Genomic DNA, 26,793 nt, shown 5'->3' with positions numbered 1-26,793 from the left:
GCCAGAACTTCATTGGAGGTTAGGTTCAGCTTGTAATGACTTTGGATGGAGTACAATCTTTTTAAGTTCCCCTAATTCCAAACTTCAGAAATGAAGAGTAGAAGAAAACAAACTATACCACACTAACTGCAGGCAATAAACAGTTCACCATGTGCAATATGCTAGATCGCTCTTGCAGAACTAATTATTTAATATGTCAGAGAAATGTATGATAAATAAGCCATGAAGTCAATAACATCCAAAGGAAGGACCTGAATCTTGTTCATTCCACCAGTTCTGCTCAGATTACTTCCATTTGGCTGCTCTGACATACAAGCCTTTCCAAAATATCACTTTTGTTCATTAATCTGCAGTGTGCTTGGTAAAAGCTTAGTACCTGTTTTAAATCATTCTAAAATAAATCTAGCTGAAACTGAGAAATAGATTTTGATCAGCTGCAGAGTGTAGTGGTGCCCCTTAAGGAACTTGGAGGATTTTAAGAAGTATTTTTCATGATTCTCCAGTTCCTTTCCCAAAGCATTTTCTGCAGAAGTAAATTTATTATTATATCAGCTGAGGAGGAACACTGTTTGGAAAAAATTGCTTGCTACAGATATATATCAAGTCTCGTGTCATTAATTTTGACCTAAAAATTGAAATTTATAGGGCAAAAAAGAGTGTTTGTTTGTTTGTTTATGCAATCAAGCATCTAAAACAACCTATTCTGCAGTCAGTGTTGACTGTAGTTATGAAGACTATGTCAAAACAGATTACATTTACTTCCCTTGATTTCTCATCACTTGATATTTGGGGTTGGTTCACACATGTCCATTCATTTGCATGGGCCATCTCAGATCTAACAGTACAGCTAGAACTTCAAATGTCCTCAAATGCTGTATTTTTCAATGGAGTTGAGAAACATTCAACAACCAGTTATCAAATGTAGAAAAATCAAGTGATGTATATGCATGTGTGAACGAGGGCTTGATTATTCATACCTGAATGTGTGAACAGAATCCATGGAAAAGCACTGAAATTGAGGGGTTGTGATTGTTTTGCCACAACATATGATCTGTGATTACTCAGTTCATACATGCAAGCCAGCCAGCCAAGGACATATCCTTCAACATTTCTCCAATGAAAATAGGGAAGTCCCATTCCAAAATGATAATTTTACTATTTATACCCCACAAATCTTACTTGGTTGCCTCAGCCACTCTGGGCAGCTTCAAACATACAAAAAAACCAGAATAAAACATTAAACATTTTAAAAAACCACTTCCCTATACAAGATTGCCTTCAGATGGCTCGGGGGTTGGATAATTCCATACCCTCCAACATTCTCCAGTGAAAATAGGGACATCCTAAGGAAAAGTGGGGCATTCTAGGATCAAATCAGAAACCAGGACGGCTTCTCTAAATCAGGGACGTCTCTGGAAAATAGGGACACTTGGAGGGTCTACAATGATGGTTTTCAATACATCAATAGGTATGTGTGAATCAGCCCTTTACAGGGCAATTCTAATCCATTTTCAGTTGCCTGTTCAGCAGGTACAGAGAATGGTTTCAGATATTGTACTCAACTAGTTGGAAAGGAACCACCAGTGATTCGGCATCTCCTCATGGGATGCATATGCATCTCCAGCTCTTTGGATTGTGTAATAGCTGACAGAGGAAGTGTGAATTACTCATGCTTCCTTTCTCATTGCTTTAGTGGAGTGTCGCAAATCCACCCAGACAATTAGCCTTTCCGTCATAACCCTGAAGCTTTTCTCATCATGGGAAGTGATGTTGGTGATAAGCGTGAAAACAGAAATCGCTGTTCATTGAAGTTGTAGTTTGTGCTGCTGCCTGAGTTTCCTATTCCAGTGGTGCACTCTTCACAGAAGCAGACTCCCTGGACCTGTTAAATGCATAAATTAAATGCTACTCTGAGCTCTGTGGGAAGGAAGGGAAGGATATATAGATTTAATAGATACAAACAAGTACATGGCCAGTTGTAACATTCTTAAAAATATATTATCAGGTTCTAGATATTGTTAAGTGAGTAGATGTTTTTTAGTTCATTAATCATCTCTCTTCTAACCATTGAATTATTTGATAGGTTATGTTTAAATAATCACCCAAAATTCAATATGGAAGATCACTTACAATTAAATAAACAAAAAGCAGTATTTAATGACATTTGCTTTTTCATAGCCTATTTCACTTACATATCAGGGCTAAGATGGCCTTGTAAAAATATACAAGTGTTCCTCTAAGTCTTAAATGCACCAATAAAAATTGGCCCTTACTAATTGATTCATTAATTAAGTTCAATTAAAATTGCAGTGTCACAGTGTGAATAATATCAACAGCAACGATACAGTGGTACCTCGGGTTAAGTACTTAATTCGTTCTCGAGGTAACAAAGGGTAAGAATGGTTTCAGATTAAGAGCGAACCTCTGGAATGAATTAAGTACGTAACCAGAGGTACCACTGTAAAACCATAAAAAACTAAAGAAATACAGCAGACACTACAGTCACCCACAATATAATACCACATATTTAAAAACGGAGAGGCCCAGACTGCAAAACTTATTTAAAAGGTCTTAGTAGAGTTCTATTACTGAAAGAGTTTTCTCCCTGATGATTACCCACCTCATTTCATTCAGTGTGGCCATGTGGAACAGGGCCTCCAAGGAGGATTTTAAGGTCTGAGTAGGTACATATTGGAGGAAGCAGTCTTTCAGGTAAGGGCGGTTGGCAGTGGGATGCTGGTGAAGCAGTGGCTGTGGTGTATAAGGGCAGCCAGTGGCGGGATGGTGCATTAGGTCAATGCAAACCCACATTTGCCACCAAAACCGCTATCAGCAGGTTGCCAACCAGAGCTCCTAAATGAGTGCATATATTGGATACAAAGTTTGCAAACACACATTTGTTGTATTCCTGTTTTCTGTATTTTGTACAGCTAAAACTGCAGTGTGAAAAGTGGCACTAATGGGTCTTTCTTAATCCTAGCCAAGAACCTGGCATAGTTGAACGTAGGCTAGGCATAGGTCCTATTTCCCCCCCTTTCACTGGGAGCAGCTTCCTTAATCGCTGTCATGGCCATAAACATTTTACATTCCAAATACCCCACCATGACATTCATCTGGTCCAAGCTGATGAGTGAGGCCTCAGGCCCACCTGAGTAAATAGAGAGCAAAGGAAAGGGGACAGAGTGATGGGGTGGATAGTGTAGGACCGTGACAGAAGGCTGGTTCCACACCCTGAAATCATACATAATGATGGGACCCTGTTCAAACCAGATGATGAGCACTTAATTTGCAATCGGCAATGGCTTGTTGGATTGGTTGCAGGTGGAGTAAGTTTGGTGGTGAGTTGTCGGAGCTAGCCAACTTGAGTGGCAGAACAGGCTTTGGCTGAAGCAAGAGAGGCAGCCGGGAGGTGGGCTCACCTACCCTGCTCAACGGGGAAATCTCCCTTAGGGATCTTAGAGAGAGGTACTTTTTTCCAGACACCCAGTTCAGAGGCTGAAGGGCCACAGTGCCTATACTAGCTATCAAATGGGTTTTATGGATGCGGTTCACGTCATAGGCAGACCCCTAAATTTGGTTAACTCCAATTCATCTGCTAGCTGGTGGATCGTTGGATCCATGTCCAATGCCTTCACCAAACCTTTGCATCTGTAATCAATAAAGTAGTGGCCAACTTAAATCTGACACATGCCTCCTGGTATTGATTTATTGCCTGTGCTCCCCACCACGGCTCCATTGCACCTGGGCCCACAACTTCTTTTATCAACAAAATGATTCCATATTCTGGAGTGGTGTGAAAATTATTTAGCATGACTTTATTATGCTCTATTGAAAATTCAACTTTGACATCTGCCTGACAAAATATATTAAGAGAAATCTTTTAAGGATTTTTTTTTAAAGACTGGATCTCATTGCCCCTTCCAGGTGTGAATTAACTGATTTGGGGGAGCACAAAGGGAGAAGGAATAATTTAGTGAAATGTTAGTACCTGATGAATCAATAGCATCCCTTAGGGCTTAAGTGTTTGCATGAATAGCCTTGTAATAGAGAGCTTTGAATACAGAAGGAAAATTTAGTTACCCAAAACCCAAAGGGATGCAGAAACTGGACTTGCTGACTTGCCAGATCTGATTATTTGCTTCTGAGCCTTTTTAAAAAGAGATTCTGGATTTCAATACAATCTGAGATATTCTTCTATCTGAATAGTTCCCTTGATCAGCTTAAGGGGGGGAAGCATTGCTCTCTATGAATACGCCTGATAATATCTTATTAGAAAAGCAGTGGGAATTAGATTGACAGACACATAATGGGTAAGGGAAGAATGGCCAGGAAGAAGAAATCCACAGAGACCACAAACACTGAATGCAGTCATTAACATTATAACAAAACAGTAATGCATTAGACAGATGTAAAGAAAAATGAGCTATGCTTTGAGCCACTAGAGAGAACTCTTGCAATTTCCATTTCCAAGTCTCATTTCTTCTTCTGGAAGTCAGACATATTCTCTGTAATAATATAATAAAATGCTATCTGGTCCAACTTTGGAAAAATCTCTCCCTGAAACATATGCAGAAGTAGGATATAATTCAATTGCCTGTTTGAGAGCTGTCTTAGAAATTACTTATCCCATTTGAAGGCCACAGAAAAACCCTTACTTGTGCCAACCCTGTGTACAGGGAGGATAATGTTTAAAAGCACTTTACATATAGCCTCTGCCTGCCTATGCTGAAAGCATCTGGTGGTAATGGCTCTGGTGTCCAAATACCCTATATACTAAGCAGTGAGCACATGGTAATGATGAGCTTTCAGCTTTAGCAACAATAAGGGTTTTCCATGGAGTGCACATGGAATACATTTCCTCTGCAACTGAGGCATCCTCTTTCTTTCCATTCAAAAGTTTCAGATTCTAATATCAACAAATGTACTAAGCTACCTTCAATGTGTGTTTATTTCAGGGGGCCACCTGTGACAGAAATCGTCCCAGAGTATGAGCAGCCACCATATGAGAAATGGCTAAATCTACACTCTGACTGGGAGACAAAAAATATATCCACATTGCAGGCCCTTTTGGTGAAAGGGTGAGAAATAGCTGTGCTTCTATTGTAGATAGAGTGAAAATGAAATTATGCTTTAAAAACGGTAATTTTTTTCAAACCAGAAACTTTGGGGATTTAGATGTTGACACTTGGTATTTTGAATGCCTGTATAAAATTTCAAATTTCACACTGAAGGATTCAAATTCATAGTTTATTAGTTCATGTCAGAAATGTGACCTTTCACATTCCTTTTAACACTTAAACACTTTGTATACAAAGCCACCTGAAAGTTTTATAAGCAGATTCCAAAATCTCATTGACAGTGATAAAACGGATGTTTGCCAGATCAAACTCACATAATCTGCTGGTATAAATTAAATACAAAAATATTGCTTCTAAAAATCAAGAGCTCTCCAATTTTGAAGTACTTTGTTTAATGAGATAGGAAGACCATTGGTGCCTGTAAGAGAAATTCAGTGGATAAATGATCCATGTGCTTATATACTAAACAGGTGGAGTGTATGTGTAAAAACCCTGTTCTTCACAAAAGTTTTGTATCTCTGTCTGTAGGTTGCCATGCAGAAGCAGGAGTATGGTTTCCCTTCTCTGCACCAAAGAAGGTAAGCTACATAACTTATCTAACTACGAAGAAGGAAATTGGGTAGGTAACTTGGAAATCACCAACATGTCCCACTGATTTCTAAGAATACACATGGCTGCTTAAGAGTCTAGGAATTTCCTTGAAAGATCCACCTAGACCAACATCTGGCTTAACGCAATGGGAAACAGATTCCTCCCAAGAAGCCCACAATTAGGGTTTAAAGGGAACAGGGTATATCCAATGGACCCATTGAAATCAGTAGGCTTAAGTTGGTCAAGTCTACTGATTTCAGTGGGTCTGCTCAGACTATGACTTGGTTGGATACAACCCATGAGGAAGCTCTGCTGTGACTCCCTAGAAACTTGCATTCAGTGACTTAGTGCCCATGTGTCCCATATGACCATCATTACTAATAGCCATTGACTAGTGGGACCTACAACAAAATGCTGCAATGTAGAGTGCTCCTCTTCTTCAGCCATACCTGCTTCTTAGATGCTTCATTCTGTTCCCACTCCCTGTTGGTTAATATCCTTGATTAATTTGCTGTTGATATTTACGGACACCTCTCACTTCCATCCCTTGGGACATCTAAAATCAGCATTTCATTGTGAACCAAAAAATGACCTACCCTGACAATGTGATGACTCCCTCTGTTTCTAAATATCTTCTTCCACTATTCTTTTCCATTCTGCCTCCTTCTAAGTTTTCAGTTTCACCCCCTCAGGCAGAATTCTGTATCACTGAGCACACTTGGTTCTCATTATTGTGTGTTGGGGGTTCCTTCCTTAATGTTTTTTGTGTTTCTGAAAACTGAGGTTACCCCAAGTCTACTGAGACCTTGTTGTGCATGGGTGGAGTAATTTTGGCTTCATAAATAGTTTGACAAAAGACACATAATATTTGTCAATTGGCATACTTTGGGAGTTTGCAGACCTTGGGGCTTAATTGAGATAGTTCCCCCCCCCAAAAGGGAGCAAAGTATATGGTGTTTACAGAGATAAATGATCGAGCGTTAAGGGTGAGCACTAAAGTGACCAATTCTGAAGATGACACCACACTACCAAATTATTTCACTGTATTTCAGGTGGTACACATGGGTGTGCCAGGATTTGTGTTAGGGGGGCAGAACCTCAGTATTTTTATTGATTTAAATGATTGGGGGGGGGGAAGCTGCCCCCCACCTCCCTTGGCTACGTCCATGGTCCAGAATCCAAATACCTGGGAAGTACAAGAAACAAGGTCCAGAAACAGTCTGATGTCTAAGCATGACGTGTGTGTATTCTAGTGAGCACCTAGGTGGCAGGGAAACGCAAATCAGGGAACTGATGAAAATAGGTTGTTCCGGCACACTGTGCTTGCAGCTGAACTGGGTGCTCCCTATATAGAACACAGCTGCAAGCCGTCTGCATGCAGATTTGGTCTACTCATGAGGAGTAGCTTATTCATAAGTCTTCATTTTACTGCTGAGGAGTCCTTGTTCCTCAGATGGGCTCTTCAGCATATTGTGGCCAACTGAATATTCTGGTCCTTTGCAGCAAAATGCTTCATATGTTTCTTAACAGACTGTGGCCGCCGCCCTGCAGCTCGCATGAGCAAGAGGATCCTTGGTGGCAGGACCAGTCGCCCAGGACGATGGCCTTGGCAGTGCTCCCTGCAGAGTGAGCCAAGTGGGCATATATGTGGCTGTGTCCTCATTGCAAAGAAATGGGTCTTGACTGTGGCACACTGCTTTGAAGGGTGAGTGGTGCTGAGAATGCTTTGTTAGAGGCACATATAAATCATTCCTAAACTGGTGTTGCACAATGTTCAGCAAGCCCGTGGATTAAATCCTTTGGGCTGGAAGAGGTAATACAAATGTTAGGTAAAAGGTAAAGGGGATCCCTGACCATTAAGTCTAGTCGTGACCGACTCTGGGGTTGCGGCGCTCATCTCACTTTACTGGCCGAGGGAGCCGGCGCACAGCTTCCGGGTCATGTGGCCAGCATGACTAAGCTGCTTCTGGCGAACCAGAGCAGCGCACGGAAACGCCATTTACCTTCCCGCCGGAGCAGTACTTATTTATCTACTTGCACTTTGATGTACTTTTGAATGGCTAGGTTGGCAGGAGCAGGGACCGAGCAACGGGAGCTCACCCCGTCGCAGGGATTCGAATTGCCGACCTTCTGATCAGAAAGTCCTAGGCTCTGTGGTTTAGACCCCAGCGCCACCCGCGCCCCTTGAATGCTTTGTTAGAGGCACATATATCATTCCTAAACTGGTGTTGCACAATGTTCATCGGGCACATGGATTAAACCCTGTGGGCTGGAAGAGGTAATACAAATGTTACACTGATCTTATTGAAAACTGCTTTTCTCCGGTGACTAATCCCAGCTTGCATTTAGAAGCATTTCCTCATGGGTAACTTTCCAGGGCTGGTATGTGAGTGTGGTGAGTGGAACTAACGTCAAAAAGTGGGTGGAGCAGCAAATATGTCTTCTAGCTTGTACAGTAGCCCAAACTGTAGGAAGAGGGAGATTTACTATCCCCCTCTTAATTCCTGAATTATAAATCCAGTACAGTTATGATTGCCCCTCACACTCAGAAACATCACATGCTGACTATCATTTATAAACATCACTTTGAAACGCAGCACTCATAATATGATGTCTGAGATTTTTTAAATGCATGGTTAGTTTGCTATTATTAGATAACACTTTCACAATATGACTTTTTATTGGCCCAAGGATATGCATTTAAAATTGAAAAGTCTTTCCTTGTTTGGGCTCAGGGGATTGAAAAATGGAACAAATCTCTGAGGAGAGAAATATCTTTATGATTTGACTTTCCAGCCTCTGCATGCCATGTTATTAATAGCCTTTGTGTCAAAATCAAACACTTTAAAGGCATTTGAAACACTAGTTCTGTTTGCGGATGGACAAGCAGTCCATTAATATGTTTGTCTCAGTATTGCCTGCATCTCAAACTCTGTAGATACCAATGATTTATTCAACTCGTGTGGCATCTGCTGTATAAATGCTTTTTTTAAAAGAGAGAGAAGTTACAGAATCTATAATAGAGCAATTTCTGTATCTGTTCATAGTTCTTTCCTTTTCCACTTCTGCTCTTTCTCTTGTCTCCCATTTCTAAGTTTAGCCATGCTGTTGCACACACTTATTTCCCTTCATTATACCAATTAGGCTCCGCTTGCTTGCCTGACATTTCTCTCTATCTCCCTTTTATCCATATTTGGTACATTCTAATCTCACATTATAACTGAGTTGCTGGTTTGATTTGAATACTGTTTCATTCAGTCCTTCTTTATTCTGTAGCAATCTGCATAATAATCAGTATTTCTTCTTCATTGTTTTACAGAATAGTGCATTCTTTTGTTCTCTGGTCTGTTGTCTCAATACTATTCCCCCTATATATTATTGTGCAGTGTAATCTCCTCATAGTGCACTGTGACTCAGAGTTAAGGATCTGGAAACATTCTAGAAGGAAAGATTATGTCCTCAAGTGGAACATGGGCAAGGGTTATACAGTTATGCTGTACTATGATCAACACTATTGAAAGCCTGCCAAAATGTCTAGAAGAATCAACACTCCCATAGTAATTCTCACATCATAGATTAGTCCACATAGTGCACAAGGCAGTTTTAATGCCATAACTAGGCCTGGACCCTGATTGAAGTACATCTAAGAAATCTGCTTATTCCAAGAATGTCAGCATTTGAAGTTTTGGAAAGAGATAAATTCAGAACTAACGGCATATATTATTTCTTTCCTCTTCACAAGGAGAGAAAGCCCTGCTGTGTGGAAAGTGGTGTTTGGCATCAACAATTTGGATCATCCTTCAGTCTTCATGCAGACCCGCATGGTGAAGACTATTATTCTGCACCCCCGTTATAACCGTGCTGTTGTGGATTATGATATAAGCATTGTGGAACTCAATGAAGACATCAATGAGACAAGCTATGTACGGCCAATCTGTCTACCCAGCAGGGAGCGGCTAGTTGAGCCAGATACCTATTGCTACATCACCGGTTGGGGACACATGGGCAACAAAAGTAAGACTAATGTTTTCCATATTTAAACACAAATCTGTTTATCTTCCATTGACTTCTGTTAGTTATCTTAGTGGAAATTTTACTGTTTCAACACTAATGACGAATCTTTGCTGTGTATTATGGAATATTAGAATGCACAATATAAACCCAAAGTCCACAGCTTGTTCTCACTTTACACTGAACTGAATAGGGACTGGAATACAAAGAAGGGAGAGAATTGTATGTGTGCCTGCATTTTCATTACTGTTTAGCTGCAATAAGAACCCTAGGCCCTTGCATAAAATGTGTGTGTATGAGGCTTCCTGGAGGTGGGAAGTATCCTGCCAAGGAAAGTAGTGTTCTCAGAATGTCCAGGAACTTTGAGGGTTGGTAGCAACATCTACAGTGCTAATGGGAATCTGTGACGGCTTGCAGTCATTAGCCAGGACTTTCAGTCACTTGGGTTGGCACTATATTTCAGAGGTACTAGTGAAAGCAGCCTGCGATCTGAAAAGTGATGCTAGGGCTTATCTTCCATATTGTGCATAATCTGAAATGTGCATCTTGTCATCTTACGTGACATTATAGGGAATGTAGGGGATGTACCTTCCATACTGTGTAGTTTTGTGAGAGTTGAGAGTCTGTGACACCCCAAGGGATCCTGCTCTTGGGATTGCAAAGTTTTCTGAACTAGTCCTGTTCAGCTTTGTGTAAGTGACGCGTGGTGGTAGCCCATACTGCCGCTATCATGTTTTAAAGCAGTGAGAGGTGACCCACTGGAAAAGGAAAGAGCATAAACAAGTATATATTGAAGACAGTAGATTAAAATCTAAATAGAGATTTAAGTAATGGGAGCAAGACATAGTGCTGGGAAATGGTACCTGAAAAATCTATGGCAGGTGGTTGTGTAGCCTCTAACTTTCATAGGAAACTTTTCAAAGTTTTGTACTAGAATAATAATAATAATAATAATAATAATAATAATAATAATAATAATAATAATTTACTATTTCTACCCTGCCCATATGGCTGGGTTTTCCCAGCCACTCTGGGCGGCTTTCAACAGAATATTAAAAACAGAATAAAACTTTAAACATTAAAAACTTCCCTAAACAGGGCTGCCTTCAGATGTCTTCTAAAAGTCGGACAGTTGTTTATTTCCTTGACATCTGATGGGAGGGCCTTCCACAGGGCGGGTGCCACTACCAAGAAGGCCCTCTGCCTGGTTCCCTGTAACCTCACTTTTCGCAGTGAGGGAGCCACCAGAAGGCCCTCAAAGCTGGACCTCAGTGTCCGGGCTGAACGATGGGGGTGGAGACGCTCCTTCAGGTATACTGGGCCGAGCTGTTTAGTGCTTTAAAGGTCACCACCAACACTTTGAATTGTGCTCGGGAACAAAATATGTTTTGTTTTCAAATTTTGAGCAGGTGGTCAGCCAGCAGGCACATGTACAGATCATATTAGTTCCAAAGTAACATCAGTTCCCCACAAAGCAGGTTCATACACCCTGGCAAAACTATTAATCTGAGATCATAGTTTCATAATTTTGCCAGAGGCTGTGCAGCCAAAGAGGAGATTGTTTTGAATCTGCACAGAGAATAAGAAATTGATTTTGTAGCAAGCTATCAAGAAAGAGCTTTAAGGGGCAGTCCTTGATCACCCTTGCATGACAAAATCATGATGATGATACTCAACAACTTTTTGCAGTTAGGAAAGTGACAACAGAAATGTATTGAAAAATGTGGAGTGAATGAATGTTTTATAGCAAGACATAGAAACACCCAACAAGCAATGAGCATCAGGATCATTGTCATGTAAATAAGAAAGAATGCTAAATAAAGACTGGACATAGTCTGATCTTTGTTTAAGCTTGGTGCAACCAAGCCAGTAAACAGACTGTTAATAATCTCTTCACTTTATACAACAAAACAGTGTGGATTTGATGGTATTTTTGCATAGCTGTATATGGTTTGACTAAAGTTGTTCCCCCCTACCCCATTTAGTGCCTTTCAAACTTCAGGAAGGAGAAGTTCGTATTATTTCCTTAGAACAGTGCCAGTCGTACTTCGACATGAAAACCATTACCGCCAGGATGTTATGTGCAGGCTATGAATCTGGCACTGTGGACTCTTGCATGGTAAGACAGTTCTGGAGAGAAAAAAACACAAACACAAGACTGTGCACACACAGAGAGAAATTTATGAAAACTGTAGCTGCAAATTATGAGTACTCTACCCAAATTAGCCCAATAGAACAAAAAGTAACTAGCTCACGTGATAGAGGGAAATGGCTATTTTGTTAGCTTTGAGTCCTAAATAAAGGTAAAAGTTACTGTACCTTTTTTTACAAATCCTTCTCAGCTTAAAATCTCATTAGATGACCTGGAGAGAATGGCTCTTAGTTCAGCTTGCTTCACAGGGTTTGTTGAGATGTTAAACTTCTATCCTAGCTCCCTGAAGGAAAGTCAGGTTATATAACAGCAAGCAAACAAAGAAAGCTGGGTGGTGGTTCTAGAAAAACCTAGAGCATTTGTCCGGTAACCATATCTTTCAAGCATCCCTCACAATGATCCTTGACACCATCTTGGCTGATGCTAGGAGATGTGAAGGGATATAGGTTAGGAGGCAGATACAGCCAAACCATTCCGATCTGGATTGTAAATCTAAAACCTTGAATTGTATCTGAAAGGATTATGGAAAGCCAGTGCTGGTGCTGGAGCTTCACTGTGTAATGTCCTTGCTATGAGCCATCCTCATCAAAAGACAGGATGCCTTTTCCAAAACAACTGCATGAAAATCAAGAAAGGGCTATATAGCTACACGGCTGGTAATTGTGAAGACCTTGATACAGTGAGGAGTCAAAATATACCTAAGGGAGCACAGATGATGCCAGTCCCCCCCATTAAAGACAGATCACAGGAACTATTCAACAACCATCCCGATCGTGTTATTTTCTATGATCAGTTCGTCCAGTTTTGTTGCTCACTCCCAAGGGCAGCCTTATGCTGTGGAATAACCTCTATATCTTTACAGGGTGACAGTGGAGGACCCCTTGTATGCGAGCAGCCTGCTGGACGCTGGACATTGTTTGGCTTAACCTCTTGGGGCTCTGTCTGCTTTTCCAAAATTTTGGGACCTGGAGTTTATAGCAATGTGTCTCACTTCGTTGAATGGATTGAAAGGCAAATCTACATCCACACATTTCTTCTCCACTAATTCTTCAGGATAGGAATTCTGCGCTGACTGACAAAAAGGCAGCGCACCAGAACAATGAAGAGGTTGAAATGAAGAAACCTGTTGAATTATAAATTCTGTGGGTTGCAGATGACAGGCAACAGAGCAGAGTAAAAGAATGGGTATATCCTCTGGTGCCAAAGATGCTTTCTGGGTAATTGGTCAAATATTTTTGTAATCATTTCTGGCATTTTTTCTTTAGCAGTGTTGTGTTACCTTTCACATAGACTCACAACAGAATGCGTAAAGGAAAAAATAAACACATTTCTAATGTGGTATTTGAGATAAACCATTAGGGGTTGTGTAGAAGTACTAGCTTTCTAAAACACCAAGAGAAAAACATATATTTGCTGATAGAGAATTTCAGCTTCTATCTCTTGCAGTGAATAGTTTGTAAATTTGCAAAGGTGATGGGCACATCTATTCATAAGTAGTCCTTTTTAAAACTCTAGTTTGTCCTCTTGGTTCCACCAAGTTAATCTGGACTCCACTCACTTTAAGAGAATTGGGTGTTTTATGTGCTATCAAATTTTGCATGTTTTTGGATACAGATTTATTGCTTAATAATGACCAGTGGTCATCACATACACATTACAAGGGAAAGCAAAACAATACAGACACAGCAAACCTAATTCTATGGCAACAGTCAACCAATCATTTTAAAACAAGGTTGCCATAAAACGAATAACAGATTTAAAATCAAGAACCACCAGTATAACCCACAAAACTGGTTAAAATGATTTCCATACAACTTAACTTCTAAGACTAGCATGTTAGGCTTATTCTGGACTGAACAACCTAAAGAAAGCACTTAAGACTTGGATCCTTTTGCATGGAGATCCTAACCACAGTGGCTGCAATAGAATTGGGTGGTTTCATGGAATGAATAGATCCATGTGCCAGTGAGAATGTCATATAATGGTTTCTTTCCTTCCCAAATTACAAGATGCAAAATGAAATCGCCTCTTAAGCAGGAAGTGGTCCTATAGCTTATTGTGTGGACAGCACCTCATCCCAATCCTTGCAGTGTTCTTAACAAGGTAGTCCTAACTTTTGCGGCATCACAGAGGTAATCCCATAGGATTTACAATGAAAAATGAAAAACTCTTGTAAGTCAACAAGTATCCTCCTGGAATCTAAATTTGTTCCTAAAAACTATAAATAACCAGTCATAAAAGCTATAGTTAAATCATTCACAAAGCCTCCTTGCTTAGTAAGACTATATTTTCCGACTAGGAGAATATCCAAGTTGGAGGCTTTTCCTCTCTAGTCCCAGGCTCCAAGCATGTGATTTATAATTTTCAAGATCTAGCTTTGTCATAATTCTGCCTTATCCCACAGGATCTGCAGGAAAAGATGCGGCACACACCAGATGGTTGGAGAGCAGATAAGTCTTTCAGCTTCAGGAAAGATTGTTTTAGAACAGGCACCGCATTCAGGCAGAAAACATGCATTATGGAATTCTATAAGGCCTCTCTGGGGCTTCTAAAACACAGGTTAAAGGCCACTGTCTAACACAGCAGTAGTTTCCTGGTGAGGTTGTATAGGGGAGCTACTTGGCCATCATCCCCTTCTGAGGAATTATAGGAGAGAAAACCTTGCCTGCCTCGCTTCAGTCTGCATTTGGGCAAAGGCTATACAAGACAGGCAAACAATTTGTTTAGTTTTGGAATCTCTCATGGAACATTCATTAATTCAGTGCAGTTTGTCCCACGCTTATAGAAGTGTGTACTGCTTTGGTACAACCCATCTTGTGAAGTGGCACCTGAAACAATATAATGAAGCAGCTGTTTTTCAGTCCTCCCTTTGAAAACCGTAGAAGACTGGAAACGCAACCCAGTGAAAGCCTTTCTAAGTCTACATACAGAGAGGTCTGAAACACATTTTTCAAAGCCGAAAGAGGTTTTGAAACACTGTTTGAAACATTCGGTCATAACCTGCAGGACTATGAGTCACATACTCCTGACTACTGTTACAGAACTCGTAACCTCGCCTCCTCTTTTGATGCACCTTATGGAGCTTGTAATAGATAAATGTCCACTGTAGTACTAAATGTTGCTATTTATGTGCATTGAAAAGCTGTATTTGTTTCTACTTTCTTAACCACAAAGAAAACGCTGTACTTTTCTATGTTTTTGTTCATTCTGTGGAATTGGGGCACAGAAAAACTGAGCAGATTTCTCCCCTGGATAAGGTAGGTTGCAGGCATTATTGTCTTGAATACAGGTAGTCTGAACCACAACTGGTTAGTAATGAAGGTCCAGTCCACACTGACAAATTTTACCGTGTGACTCTGTATGTGGGTACACTATTGTATAAAGGAAGATTGTATATGGTTGCCATCTTCGTGCTTTCAGCTGCTGGAAAAATGCAGCCATTATCATGAAAAAGGCTTCAGTTTCCCATGTGTACAGCCTGTATCATGCTAGCCTTTCCTTTCATGTACATGATCACATAAACAGGATAGCTGTATTCTTATTCAAACCATGGCTGTAGACAGTTTTTCTCCCAGTATACAATATATATGTGTGTAGCCCCTTTGCTGTGTGTACTGAACCACCAAAAACTCAAATACAAGTATGGCTGCAGTTGAGAAAATCTACAGAGTTTATCATAGGCCAGTTGTGGACTGATCTGTAGGTCATTTGTACATTGATCTATGTAGGAAAAAATCCTTAGCTACATAAATCAACATGTAAACTCGAAGAAGAAACTCTTTTAAACTAACTTTTAGAAATTAATCTTACAAATTACAAATAGATATTTAACGTTCGTTATCCTAGACAAAGATTTTAAAAAGTATTCCTGAAGGACACATTTCAAAAACAGAAGTCAAGTGTTCATAAATTCAGTGAATTTGCCATAAGCTCACCATCACCATCTAGTGTCATATTTGCATAATGCATTTAAAACACACTTAAAACGTTATATTTGCAGCTGTTTAGCAGAGTCCTGGATCTAGCTAACTGGTTCAATTCAGTATGTGAGGTTCTGGCCTGCCCTATTCCAGTTGGTCTCTCCTCCCTATAGCCTACTCTTCCCTAATTTTCACTCACTGCATAAAATACTTGGGAATTCCTGTTCCCTAGCCCTGTTAGGTTCCCCCCCCCTACCTTACATGTGGTCATCCTGTGGTGCGCAGGCTGCATGCAGCCCTCAGCCAACTTTTGTGAATCCTTTTGGAATCTCCAGCTGATTCCTCCCTCCCTGTTGCTCAGCTTTTAGCCCTAGGAATAGCTTCTCAACCTTCCTAGCACTGATAAGCGAGGCAGCAGGAGGGGCATGATAGGATCTCCTGATGCCTGCACAGAGAGATGGAGATGATGAGGAGGAAAAGTGTCTTGGGGAAGGGGCTCACCCAGGCCTCCCCCACATTCACCGCCTGCATGCAGCCTCCCAATTCACAGGCCACCATTGCATTTGACTCTCAGAGGCAAAAAGGTTGCCTACTCATCTTCTAGCCCCTCTGCCTTCATGGCCATTCGCTTATTAGCTCTGCATTGTCTTTGCCATTCTTTGAGAGACTGTGTGCTAGGGCTCATATCATATTTCTCCTGAAAACAGTACTCTCATTTCACTCTCATTTCCCCCACAACATTCCACGTAGAGAAAATATATTTCTATTATTTTATACATGGTATTTTTATACTGCTTCCCCCCTCCTATGTATGCTTATGCAAATATTTGTATGTGGTGTGGGTTTTAAGGAACCAGATGTCATCCGAAGTGTGGTTTTTAAAGTACCAGATGTCTCCAGATGTGTGGTTGTAGAGAGACAATCAAATGTATCCAACAATTGTGAGAAAGGAGCCTTTGATGAGATTTGTACTCCCAGTGTTGTTTTACTGCCGCTAGGAAAGCAGCATATGTAACCAATGTCATGTAAGCAAAATGATTTGTTTTAATTTAAACCCAAAGTGAGCAAAAATGCACATATTTATTTTTTCAAAATAAATTCTGTGAACAAAAATCGTTTCAGCTCCCCTTCTCCCTTCACAATAGCATATCAGATTGAATAGAGGTTCTGAGCCATTCTCTTTGTGTGCAGATCAACTGGCATCTCTCATATCACTGAAAGAAAAGGAGTGAGTTTGTTAATACCCACTGAGTTGTTGGGGCCTTGATGCAGTAATAACATATGGGATCTATTAAGATATGGTATTCTTTTTGTAATGGAGAGATATGTTGTAGACTGGCCATGACATGTAAAGGAATCTTATTTAGATCTTATTAGCAGAACACCTGGGAGTCTCAGGGGCTCCATTTCATATATTTAGGAGCATCATGCAACCATAAACAAATTAATAGTGTAGATAAAGTAATATAAAATAATTACTAATAATGCAGTAATAAAGCAAATACTAAAGTATATATCTGGATAGGCTTGTTTAAATAATAAAGATAGGTTTTAGCAGGCTTCTAAAACAGTATAATGTGAATGCTTATCTAATGGTCAATAGGTAAAGCTGTTGCATAGCTTACCTCTGTTGTAAAGAACATTGTGAACTCCAACACACATCAGCTCCAGCCAGCATGAAGAATGATCAGCGATAATGGGAGTTTTAGACCACCATCTTGGAAGACCAACATCTTAAAGGAAGAACAACACTGCTGTGCCTTGTTGACAAATATATGGATGGAGTGATGAATACTGGACAATTTCAGAAGGTAAGACTCTTTAATTAACCTGGCCTTTGTATCGATTGCCTGGCTCATTGTAGAAGAGCATGTGAAATCTCATTTTCACCATGCAATAGTCATGAATGCACCCCAAGTCCATTTCCTTGCTGTGTCCATAGCTAATTTCATTCGCTAATTTCAGCAGCAGGAAAAGTTAAAATAAAAAGGTTGTCACTCTATACATGTGCATAACCACAGCACATTAATTAAAGACTTGCTGTGAAATGAGTTACACAAATGCAGAATTTCTCAGTTAATTTAACATATATTAGGATGTACCATTTTGTGGCGTGCTGGAAATAACATCACTGGGCATAATGGTTAAAAGATTTACATTTAAATCCAAAACTATTGTGATCATAGAAACTGCTGTTGACTACATAGTTCTCCAAAAAATGAGGAAAGGTGCAAAAGTTTGCATGATCAATGCATTGTTACGGGAGTCTCTCACAAATGGTGCCCGCTGGGTGCTTTAGACTGCAACTTCCACCAGCCCCAGCCAACATGAGTTGTGGTCCACAGCATATGGAGGGAAGGCACCAGGTTGGGAGAGGCTGTTTTAGAACATGGCCAGCACCTATGGTACAGGTAAATAGCGATATCAAAGATGAATATATGCCAGGCCAGTGGTACTCAAATCTTTTGAGTGACCACGTTATGCAACAATTCTTTTTTATCATCTTTTAATTAATGAATTAGTAGTTTCTCCAGGTCAGCAAGGTTGGAGCTTTGGCAGTGAAGCAGCCCAGAATGGGAGTTTATCTAGGAGCTGGCGGTTCCAACTTTTCCTGACTCTCACAGACAGAGTCTGTGTAGTCTCAGTAGCATGCAACTAGCCTGGCACCTCAGTGGTAGCTCTGAAGCTTTTGTGCGGCTTGCTGTCTCTTCTGCTGCTGCTGTGGCACTTAGGAAGAGGAGGGAGGGCCTGAGAACTGACCAAGAACCCAGGCAGCTGATATAGGGACCTCTAGCCCTGAGCCAATCTGATTGCTCTTCAAGGTCATTGATGAGGTGAAAAATCTATTTCTTGCAAATTAAGAGATCACTATTCATCAAAAAAAGCATTGCAGAGCTGAGCAGTATTATACAGGACTATTTTTGAAGGCATTTCCTGAAATGGGTTTTCCTGTGGTGCTTTCCCTCATTTCCTAATAGGCTGAGACGGCACGTGAAACAATCACCTTTCAATATGTGCTTTGCAGTCAAGCAACCCCAACTTCATAGTATCTGAGGCTGTAGAAAATTGATTTAAGTGCTTCAGTAGCTGCTAAAATGCTTAAAGTTGTAAGTATAGTGGGGGTTAAGTGTTATTTAAGAAAAATCCTAATCAATCAATGATGGGGATATAATTGCAAAGTACTTTTTGGCTAGTAATGTTCTTCTAGTCACCACCTCAACTGTGGAACTGAAACATATAGGGCAGTTAATCTTTTTCTAACAAATAGGCAGTCCTGAAGCGTGTGGGTAGACTGGACCACATACATACCTTCCATGGATGCATCAAAGACCTTTGATAGAGTATAACCCATTCTGATGTTTATATAGCAAATAATCTTCTGAATTGGGATACTCCTGTGCTACTAAGCTAACATGACTGCACTTAGGTGCTAGATTTTTTTTTGCCGTAAGTGACTTTATGAAGATTTAACATTCACCTATAAATGACCTGAACCAAAGTTTGTTGTAATTCACATGCAGGACTGCCAATAGCCTTGGACGTCTGCTGGGACTATTGATTCCTACCCTGCCCTGGGTATCCTTTCGCCTGCGACTCGTTTGAAGAATGGTGCAACAGCCAACTTGGTGATCTTCCATGCTCCAGACTGGTGCTATGTCACTGTTGGAAATAAACAGTACTGCTTACTGCTGTCAGGTAAGTCCACAGGACTGGCGGGCATTGATGTAGGAAGGGGCTCACCAGAAATTACTTTGCCAAGGACCTTCTCAAACCTGAGGCAGCCTTTCTCAGGTTACAATGCTGTGGTCACTTACCTGGGAGTCAGCTCCACTGAACTTAATTGGAGTTTACTGTAAATCCTACTGAAAGCAGTGAGATGAGTTAGTTGCGAGTGACAAATGCAGAGCTTGTTTCCGTCTGGAACTCACCAGAACTCAATTCCGGCACCTCTTAGACGGGCACCTATGCCATTATAAGAGAATGAGTGAGTTCCGGCACCTCTTTTTCTAGAAAAATAGCACTGGACAAATGTTTCGGTGAGATGCAGGAATGACAATTTCTATGAACGCCAAATGGTCCTCAAGCTTCAGTTTGCAAGTGTTATTCAGAGACCTTACAGTGTTTGGTTACAGACTTAGGAAGGAAAGTTAAACATAGCCCCGCAACACCCTGCCTGCCGCAGTTTAAAGTTTGTCTCATGTAATTTATTCATTTTGCAAACATAAAAAGAGAATACTAAAATGGAGCTCAATGTTTAGTGATTTATTGTCAGCGGCTGCAGTTTCTGTATGGCTCAAACAGGCAACAATAAACTTTCAAAAACAGGCAATTCTCCCTCCCTCCCCAAGAAGGTGTGCTAAATTCCCTAAATCAAGCTCCCACTGTGGACTTGGATAACAATACTGGATTTTGTTCCTATAATTTGTTTTATAGAAAACATCTGGCTCCCCCCCCCTCAGGTCCCTCTTTTGTTGTTATTTTTGCACTAAAAAGGTAAAGGGGTTGATGCATTCTTCTTTAGCATGTGCGGTCCAGCAAGATAAAGGAATATAAAAAAATAAGATTGGCACATCTAGGACTTGGCTCCAGTTCAGGTTAATCCAAAATCACGTTATCAGCTTAAAAAACTGTGACCAGTTTGTTTGTTGCTTGAGTAGCATGTAGAAGGGTTGCCCAAATCAAATACACGCTTCCTTCTTTTGCCAGTGGTGAATGATGAATGGTGCTCATGTATGAAGTAATCATATGATTCAGGCTCCATGACTTAAAATAGATTGCATACTTGTGTCTTTTGAATGGTGGTCTGTGCAGTCACAATTACAGGATCTGCATCTGTGTTCAGAAACTTCTAGAGCCGGGGTCGGCAAAGTTTTTGTGGCTTGGACCTGTTCACGGTCCAGCAGACGCTGCGGTGGGCCGGAGTGTGTGCGCATGCATGCGCAAACACTATTTCCAGCGCAGAGGAGGCATGCACAGCTTCCTGTTGGCAGCAGGCGCTTCCTGCAGCCAATGGGAAGCCAGCCAGTGTTGCGGAAGGCGGTCCCGGAGCGGGCAGTGGGGGTCCATGGGCTGGTTAAACGACCCCCATGGGGGGCACTCCCTTCTCCTTCCAAGAATGGAAAGATGCCCTGGAGGCAGGCATCTTCCACTGCTGTTAGACAAGAGGGGCACCAGCAGCATGGAAGGATGCAGTGCAGTGCTTTGTGTGGTTACTCAAAAATAGGTTGGACTGAATCCCATGGGACTTATTCCATGTTGTGCACTGTAAATAAAACAGGGATTGGGAACCTATTGTCCTGCAGGCCAAATCTGGCCTCCCCATTGGGTCAGCAAAGTCACTTTGGCCAAGGCACATGCACCAGCCTTACACAGCAGCTAAGGGCAGGACTTGGCTGAAAAGGGCCTTTTGACACTCAACTGATAGTTGAGCATGTAGTGCTGGGCTGTGGCAGTTGTCAATCACATGCCACTATGGCATCAGATGATTGACAGGGCCCACCTGCGTGCCGAAGTTGGCAAGGGGAAGTGGGCAGGAGATAAAGATCTGGCCCATAGGGCCAAAAAGTTCCTACCCCCTGCCTTAAAAATTGTGACACATGATTAGAAACCAATACTTTCAATATTTGGTGTTTATATATTTCCACATGCATTGTGGAGAGCATAGCAGAAAGAGCATGTTTCAACTGGACACAGTGACACAAAATCAGGTCATGATAACCTGGAGTCATTATCCTGCAAAATACAGTTGCATATTGAATAGAGATTACTATTTGCTATATGGCAAGGCAATCTTGAATGCCAGCTGGAAGAAACCAGTATTTTAACTCTGATGGGGGATGCTAAGTGGGTACAGCTGCAGATAACAGCAATTATAGTTAAAATCAGGCTACCCTCCCCAAAAGGTCTGAGTTACAGGTAAAGCTGTGCCAGAATGGTTCACATGTGGACTAAATGGAAGGTCTTTCTCTTAACATACAGGATATGATGCAGAAAGGTCTTAAGGAAATTTGTGCAGTAAATCTTGTTTAGAAGTGTTTTTTATTACCTATGCCGTGCTTTCATCCTCTCAGGGATTTCCTCAGAACCTTGGTAAATTAATTCAGAATATGTTCAGTTTAGCTGTGTCCCTAGCAGAGTACTGAACCAACAGAATCACCCCACCCCCAAATCCTAAACATTTTAACATCAGTTTTTTATGGAACATTCTTTTAAGCAAGGGTAGTGAAAAGTCTGTTATCTGAAAACAGCAATCTGTTTGCAGAGGGAAAGAAAGGAGGAGCCGCACCACACACCGTTTACAGTACAAATATTCATTTCTAAAAGAACAAATTTAACAGTATTCCTTCCATAAGGAAATAAAAGCGCAGACAGTTTCTCACATTCACATAATCATCATATATACAAAAATGCTGTGCTTGTGTAGAAATGTCTTTCCTGCATCCTCAGCTAGTTTATTCTCCAGAGAAGTGGCTCCTATCATCTATGAATCTTGCTTCCATGAATACTGTTTTATTACGAAAGTGATTTAGGTTTTGCACAGCTGTTTTCAGAGGGAACTACTGTGCATCTTGTTAGACAGAGCTGCTCTAACACTGACTGCCCCAGAACCAAACATTATAATAACAGTAGAAAGAATAAAGTCAAAATTCAGTAATCCCAAAACCTCCTTGCCTGGCCAGGCTTCAATATCTCTTCCCATGCTATCAAGGCTCATATGAAATGATTTATCCATCGTGGAACAAGGGGCAGCATTTCTTTGTTTGCTTATATCTTGAACAAATTATTCTAAGTACTTTTTTGTCTATAAAAAAAAGCACAAGCAGTGGGTGGTGGCTGAATTTCATATAAAAAGAAGAAAAGTCATGTGAGAAAGATCATTTAAATGTACCACCCTTCCTCTTTTGGACATTAAAGCATAAATAACACTCTATTTTTGGCAGAGTGTTTTAAACCCTCCTATATGCCCTAGGCAGAATCCGAATCAGCCTTATTCACGAGAGAAATATCAGTGTGGTCCTCTTCAGAAGTAAAGTCTAACCCTCCAACTTAAGAATCACTAGCTCCATATGTGATGGAATAGAATTCCTTTGAGGGGCTTAAACATTTCAGTGCCCTCACAACTCAGCCTGCCGCCATTTTCAGATGTGCCTTGGGTGCCTGTTCAGACTGTCTCCAACATTATTACAAAACGGCACTAGCTGTATTGGCAACAGCAACAAACCACAACACTTGATGTTGTTTTCTTTTGCTGAGTCTTCAGAATTAGCAGACCCAGAATCCCCATTTGTCCCTTGGTGATCAATTCTACCCCTCACGATGGGGCTACACTTGCACTGCGCAGCAGACTCTTCCGTCCTGTAAGGACCCGACCTTCCAAGTTCTTGGCCTTTAGCAGTGGAGTTGGAAATGCTGTGGCCTGGATCACCCTGAACAAATACCTACAGAATAAGGAAGGATTCAAATAAGCTGTGTAGGCATGGATTTAAATTGGTTTGAGGCAAAGAGTGTCCTGTGAAAAGGCATTCTTCTCAACAGTGTGCTCTTATTAACCAGGAGGTAATAAGGTGCCTTCCCTCCCTCCCACCTTTATCTCAACCAATTACGGAAAGGATTTGGGTTACCAAAAAGAATTACTTAAGTTTGTCCTAACAAATGTATCATACTGAAACCAATGCCGAACTGAATGTTGGAGAATGGTTTAAGGATTATAGATGTAGGCAAAGTTTATATTCTAACTCAGGCATCCCCAACCTTTGGCCTTCCAGATGTTTTGGACTACAATTCCCATCATCTCTGACCACTGGTCCTGCTAGCTAGGGATCATGGGAGTTGTAGGCCAAAACATCTGGAGGGCCGCAGGTTGGGGATGCCTGTTCTAACTCTAGCCAAAAAAAAGCTCATGTTGGCAACAGCAACACATGTTACAATAGGGTTGCCATATTTCAGAAAGGTTGTTGAGCTTTTTCAGATGTTATTGAGCTATATTTAAGGGAAATCACCAAAAATGACACTGCCGGTGTGGGCTGCCATACATTCGGATTTTCCTGGACGTTTCAGCAATTTCTGCCTGGACACTGCTTCCAGCCGCAGTATTCTGGATATGTCCTGGAAATTCCGGGCATATGGCAACCCTGGTTACAATGGCACTGTGCTGCTACAGTGGCCTTGGGCACGGGGAAGCCCGTGTTCAAACCTCAAATCAGTTATGCATCTCAACAGGGGCATTTAGCCACCTCCCCTGCCTCACAGACTTGCTATGACAATAGATCACTTCTTCAAGTTGTTTAGAGGAACTGCGGGATACAAATGTAATATAATAGAAAACCAGCAGGACAAAATCCCAATTACCCCCAAACTCCTCCTGACTTAAGTGTTCAGAGCCCAAGGTGGCAAAATCTGGATATTGACTGAAACTGCCCTGAACTCAATATTCAGCTTTTAAGGAGATGTCTGAACTAATGTTACGCACTATTCAACCATTTTGACCAGAAACTTGAAAAAAGTGTGTGTGTGTGTGTGTGTGTGGTCCCTTTATAAAATTTAGTTCTTAGAATCCAAACTACGAAGATACTAAAAAATTGATGGGAAAGTGCTGTAATTTATTACCCTGGATATTTTGGCCAATAATTCCAGAGTCCAGGGTATTCTGTATTGGAGACACTAACCTATTTCCCATTGAGGTGATAAAATGTCTGGGTAGGACCACTTTAGCCTACAAGTGGATGTCATGCAGCAGAATGTTTCCCCAAGGGGGGAAAACAAGCCTTTCAAAAGGCTTGATGGGCTAGAATTATTCTTAACATCTACCTTTCTTTATGGAATGATTTTGGGGAGGTCAGGTTGGGATAATTCAATTACCGTATTTTTCGCACTATAGGACGCACTTTTTCCCCTCCAAAAATGAAGGGGAAATGTGTGTGCGTCCTATGGTGCGAATGCAGGCTTTCGCTGAAGCCTGGAGAGCGAGAGGGGTCGGTGCGCACCAACCCCACTCGCTCTCCAGGCTTCAGGAGAGCCCCACCGCCAGCCCCACAAGCTCGGGGGACAGCGGGAGAGGCGCAGCGCGCCCTTCCCGCTGTCCCCCGACTTGGTTAGAAGGCTGGCGGGGGGAGAAGCCTGCTCCTCCCCGTCGCCAGCCCCGCAAACTCGGGAGACAGCGGGAGAGGCGCAGCGCGCCATTCCCGCTGTCCCCCGACTTGGCTAGAAGGCTGGCGGGGGGGGGGGGAGCCTGGTTTTGCGGAATCCCCCCGCCTCCCAGGAAAGCCAGGAGAAGCCGTGCAGCCCTTTTAAAAGGCGTGCGGCTTCTGCCGGTTTTGCGGGAGGTGGGGGAATTCCCCCGCCTCCCAGGAAAGCCAGGAGAAGCCGTGCAGCCCTTTTAAAAGGCGCGTGGCTTCTGCCGGTTTTGCGGGAGGTGGGGGAATCCCCCCGCCTCCCAGGAAAGCCAGGAGAAGCCGTGCAGCCCTTTTAAAAGGCGTGCGGCTTCTGCCGGTTTTGCGGGAGGTGGGGGAATCCCCCCGCCTCCCAGGAAAGCCAGGAGAAGCCGTGCAGCCCTTTTAAAAGGCGTGCGGCTTCTGCCGGTTTTGTGGGAGGTGGGGGAATCCCCCCACCTCCCAGGAAAGCCAGGAGAAGCCGCGATCTCTTTAAAGGGTTTGCACGGCTTCTGCGGGCTTTTGGGAGAGGTGAGGGAATCCCCCCACCTCCCAGTAAAGCCAGGAAAGCCCTGTGCAGCCCCTCCGCCAAGGAGAGGCTGCACGGGGCTAAAGGGGAAGCCAAAACAGCGAGCGGGATCCATCCCGCTCGCTGCCTTGGCTTCCTCCATAGCTGCGTGCAACCCCTCTGCCAAGGAGAGGCTGCACGGGGCTATGGATTCTTTAGCCCCACACAGCCTCTCCTGGGAGGGAGAGGCTGCACGGGGCTAGGGGAAGCCAAAACAGCGAGCGGGATCCATCCCGCTCGCTGCCTTGGCTTGATCCATAGCTGCACGCAACCCCTCCGGCAGGGAGAGGTTGTGTGCAGCCTGTACGCTGCTCTTTGGGGCTGCGGGGGGAAAAAGTTTTTTTTCTTGAATTCCCCCCCTAAAAACTGGGTGCGCCCTATGGTCCGGTGCGCCCTATGGTGCGAAAAATACGGTATGTGAGCACCCACTTGGAGTCTGAAGTGGTACAGTCCAGACCACGTGTTTACCACCCCAATGAGACTTAGACCTAAAGTGAAGAGTGACCTCTTTTTGCTTGATTCAGCATAGCTTTTCTACAATGGTCAATAAATCTTTAGTACTGCCAAGTTTTTTTTTTTAGTGAACAAGTAAAAATGTAAAGCGTGAATGTTACATGTGTTTGTATCATATTCAGCAGATGGACAGAATTAGCTGCAGTTCCCTACTGACTTTACGTACAGGTTTGTTGCTCTGTCACATGTGACAGAAGAATCACAGCATGAACACTGAATTTCTATCTACACCACAGTGCTTGGTCCCAAACCAATAAAATACCTTGGAAGAAGAGCCAAAAGAGTCGCAAGTAAGCACACCAGATAAAACCTTGGAGTAGACAAATGTTTCTGAATTATCCAATATGGATTGGCTGGTGGGTTGCAGAGGATGCAGGTAGCTCCAAAGGTCCCAATAATGCTGAAGAACAGGAAGACGCTACCAGCTAGAACAGAGAAGTGTGCCACATTCTGAAATTAAAAAACAACAACACACACCACAGAAGGACAAACTGAGTGAGACAGAATCTGCTTCCATTTCTGAAGAACTGAAAGGCAGCGGTACGAGCTCAGAGAATCTCATATTCATTCACCATTCCAAACTAGCATTGTTTCCGTGGTTCTTAGCCCCTAATGTTTAAGGGTGGGTTCATGTAACTGTGCTGCAGGGCAGCTGCTTGAAAGTTGTCTGAAGACTCCACCCATGCAGTTAAGCTGAGGGCTAACCCCCCTTTGCTTCTCCAGATTTCCAAGTAGCCATGGGTGGATGGGCTTAATGTGAACAAAGGCTGCAAGCAGCTTCTTCTGATTTGAGGAAGGTCCCATATAGTAC

General features: G+C 42.2%; 2 protein-coding genes and 1 long non-coding RNA gene across 29 annotated transcripts in view; 1 reads left to right on the top strand and 2 right to left on the bottom strand.

The window, feature by feature from the left end:
• CORIN (corin, serine peptidase) overlaps nt 1–16,865 on the top strand; it is a 104,422-nt gene extending 87,557 nt beyond the window's left edge. For all 5 annotated transcript variants that reach the window (XM_082238081.1, XM_082238080.1, XM_082238083.1 and 2 more), the window contains exons 17-22: nt 4,956–5,078; nt 5,607–5,656; nt 7,200–7,374; nt 9,412–9,683; nt 11,666–11,799; nt 12,695–16,865. In XM_082238081.1, coding sequence (XP_082094207.1) covers nt 4,956–5,078; nt 5,607–5,656; nt 7,200–7,374; nt 9,412–9,683; nt 11,666–11,799; nt 12,695–12,877 — 937 coding nt within the window. In that variant the 3' untranslated portion in view covers nt 12,878–16,865. The remainder of the gene's footprint in view (nt 1–4,955; nt 5,079–5,606; nt 5,657–7,199; nt 7,375–9,411; nt 9,684–11,665; nt 11,800–12,694) is intronic.
• Nucleotides 15,188–19,447, bottom strand: LOC309540963. The gene is made up of 2 exons (XR_014223583.1): nt 17,378–19,447; nt 15,188–16,966 (listed from the first exon to the last, which is right to left on the bottom strand). It is a non-coding gene; the product is annotated as an uncharacterized lncRNA (long non-coding RNA).
• A 1,917-nt stretch (nt 19,448–21,364) lies between these two features.
• The window catches only part of ATP10D (ATPase phospholipid transporting 10D (putative)), a 68,129-nt gene continuing 62,700 nt past the window's right edge, over nt 21,365–26,793 (bottom strand). For 22 of the 23 annotated variants that reach the window (XM_082238023.1, XM_082238043.1, XM_082238034.1 and 19 more), the window contains 2 exons: nt 26,245–26,432; nt 21,365–23,191 (listed from right to left, as the gene is read on the bottom strand). In XM_082238023.1, the coding sequence (XP_082094149.1) occupies nt 23,065–23,191; nt 26,245–26,432 (315 nt within the window). In that variant the 3' untranslated portion in view covers nt 21,365–23,064. The remainder of the gene's footprint in view (nt 23,192–26,244; nt 26,433–26,793) is intronic. The other variant, XR_014223509.1, reaches the window with a different exon arrangement.

This window comes from Podarcis vaucheri, assembly GCF_965113315.1.
Source record: "Podarcis vaucheri genome assembly, chromosome: 9".
NCBI classification, from domain to species: Eukaryota; Metazoa; Chordata; class Lepidosauria; order Squamata; family Lacertidae; genus Podarcis; species Podarcis vaucheri.
This window is presented reverse-complemented; position numbering and strand designations above follow the sequence as displayed.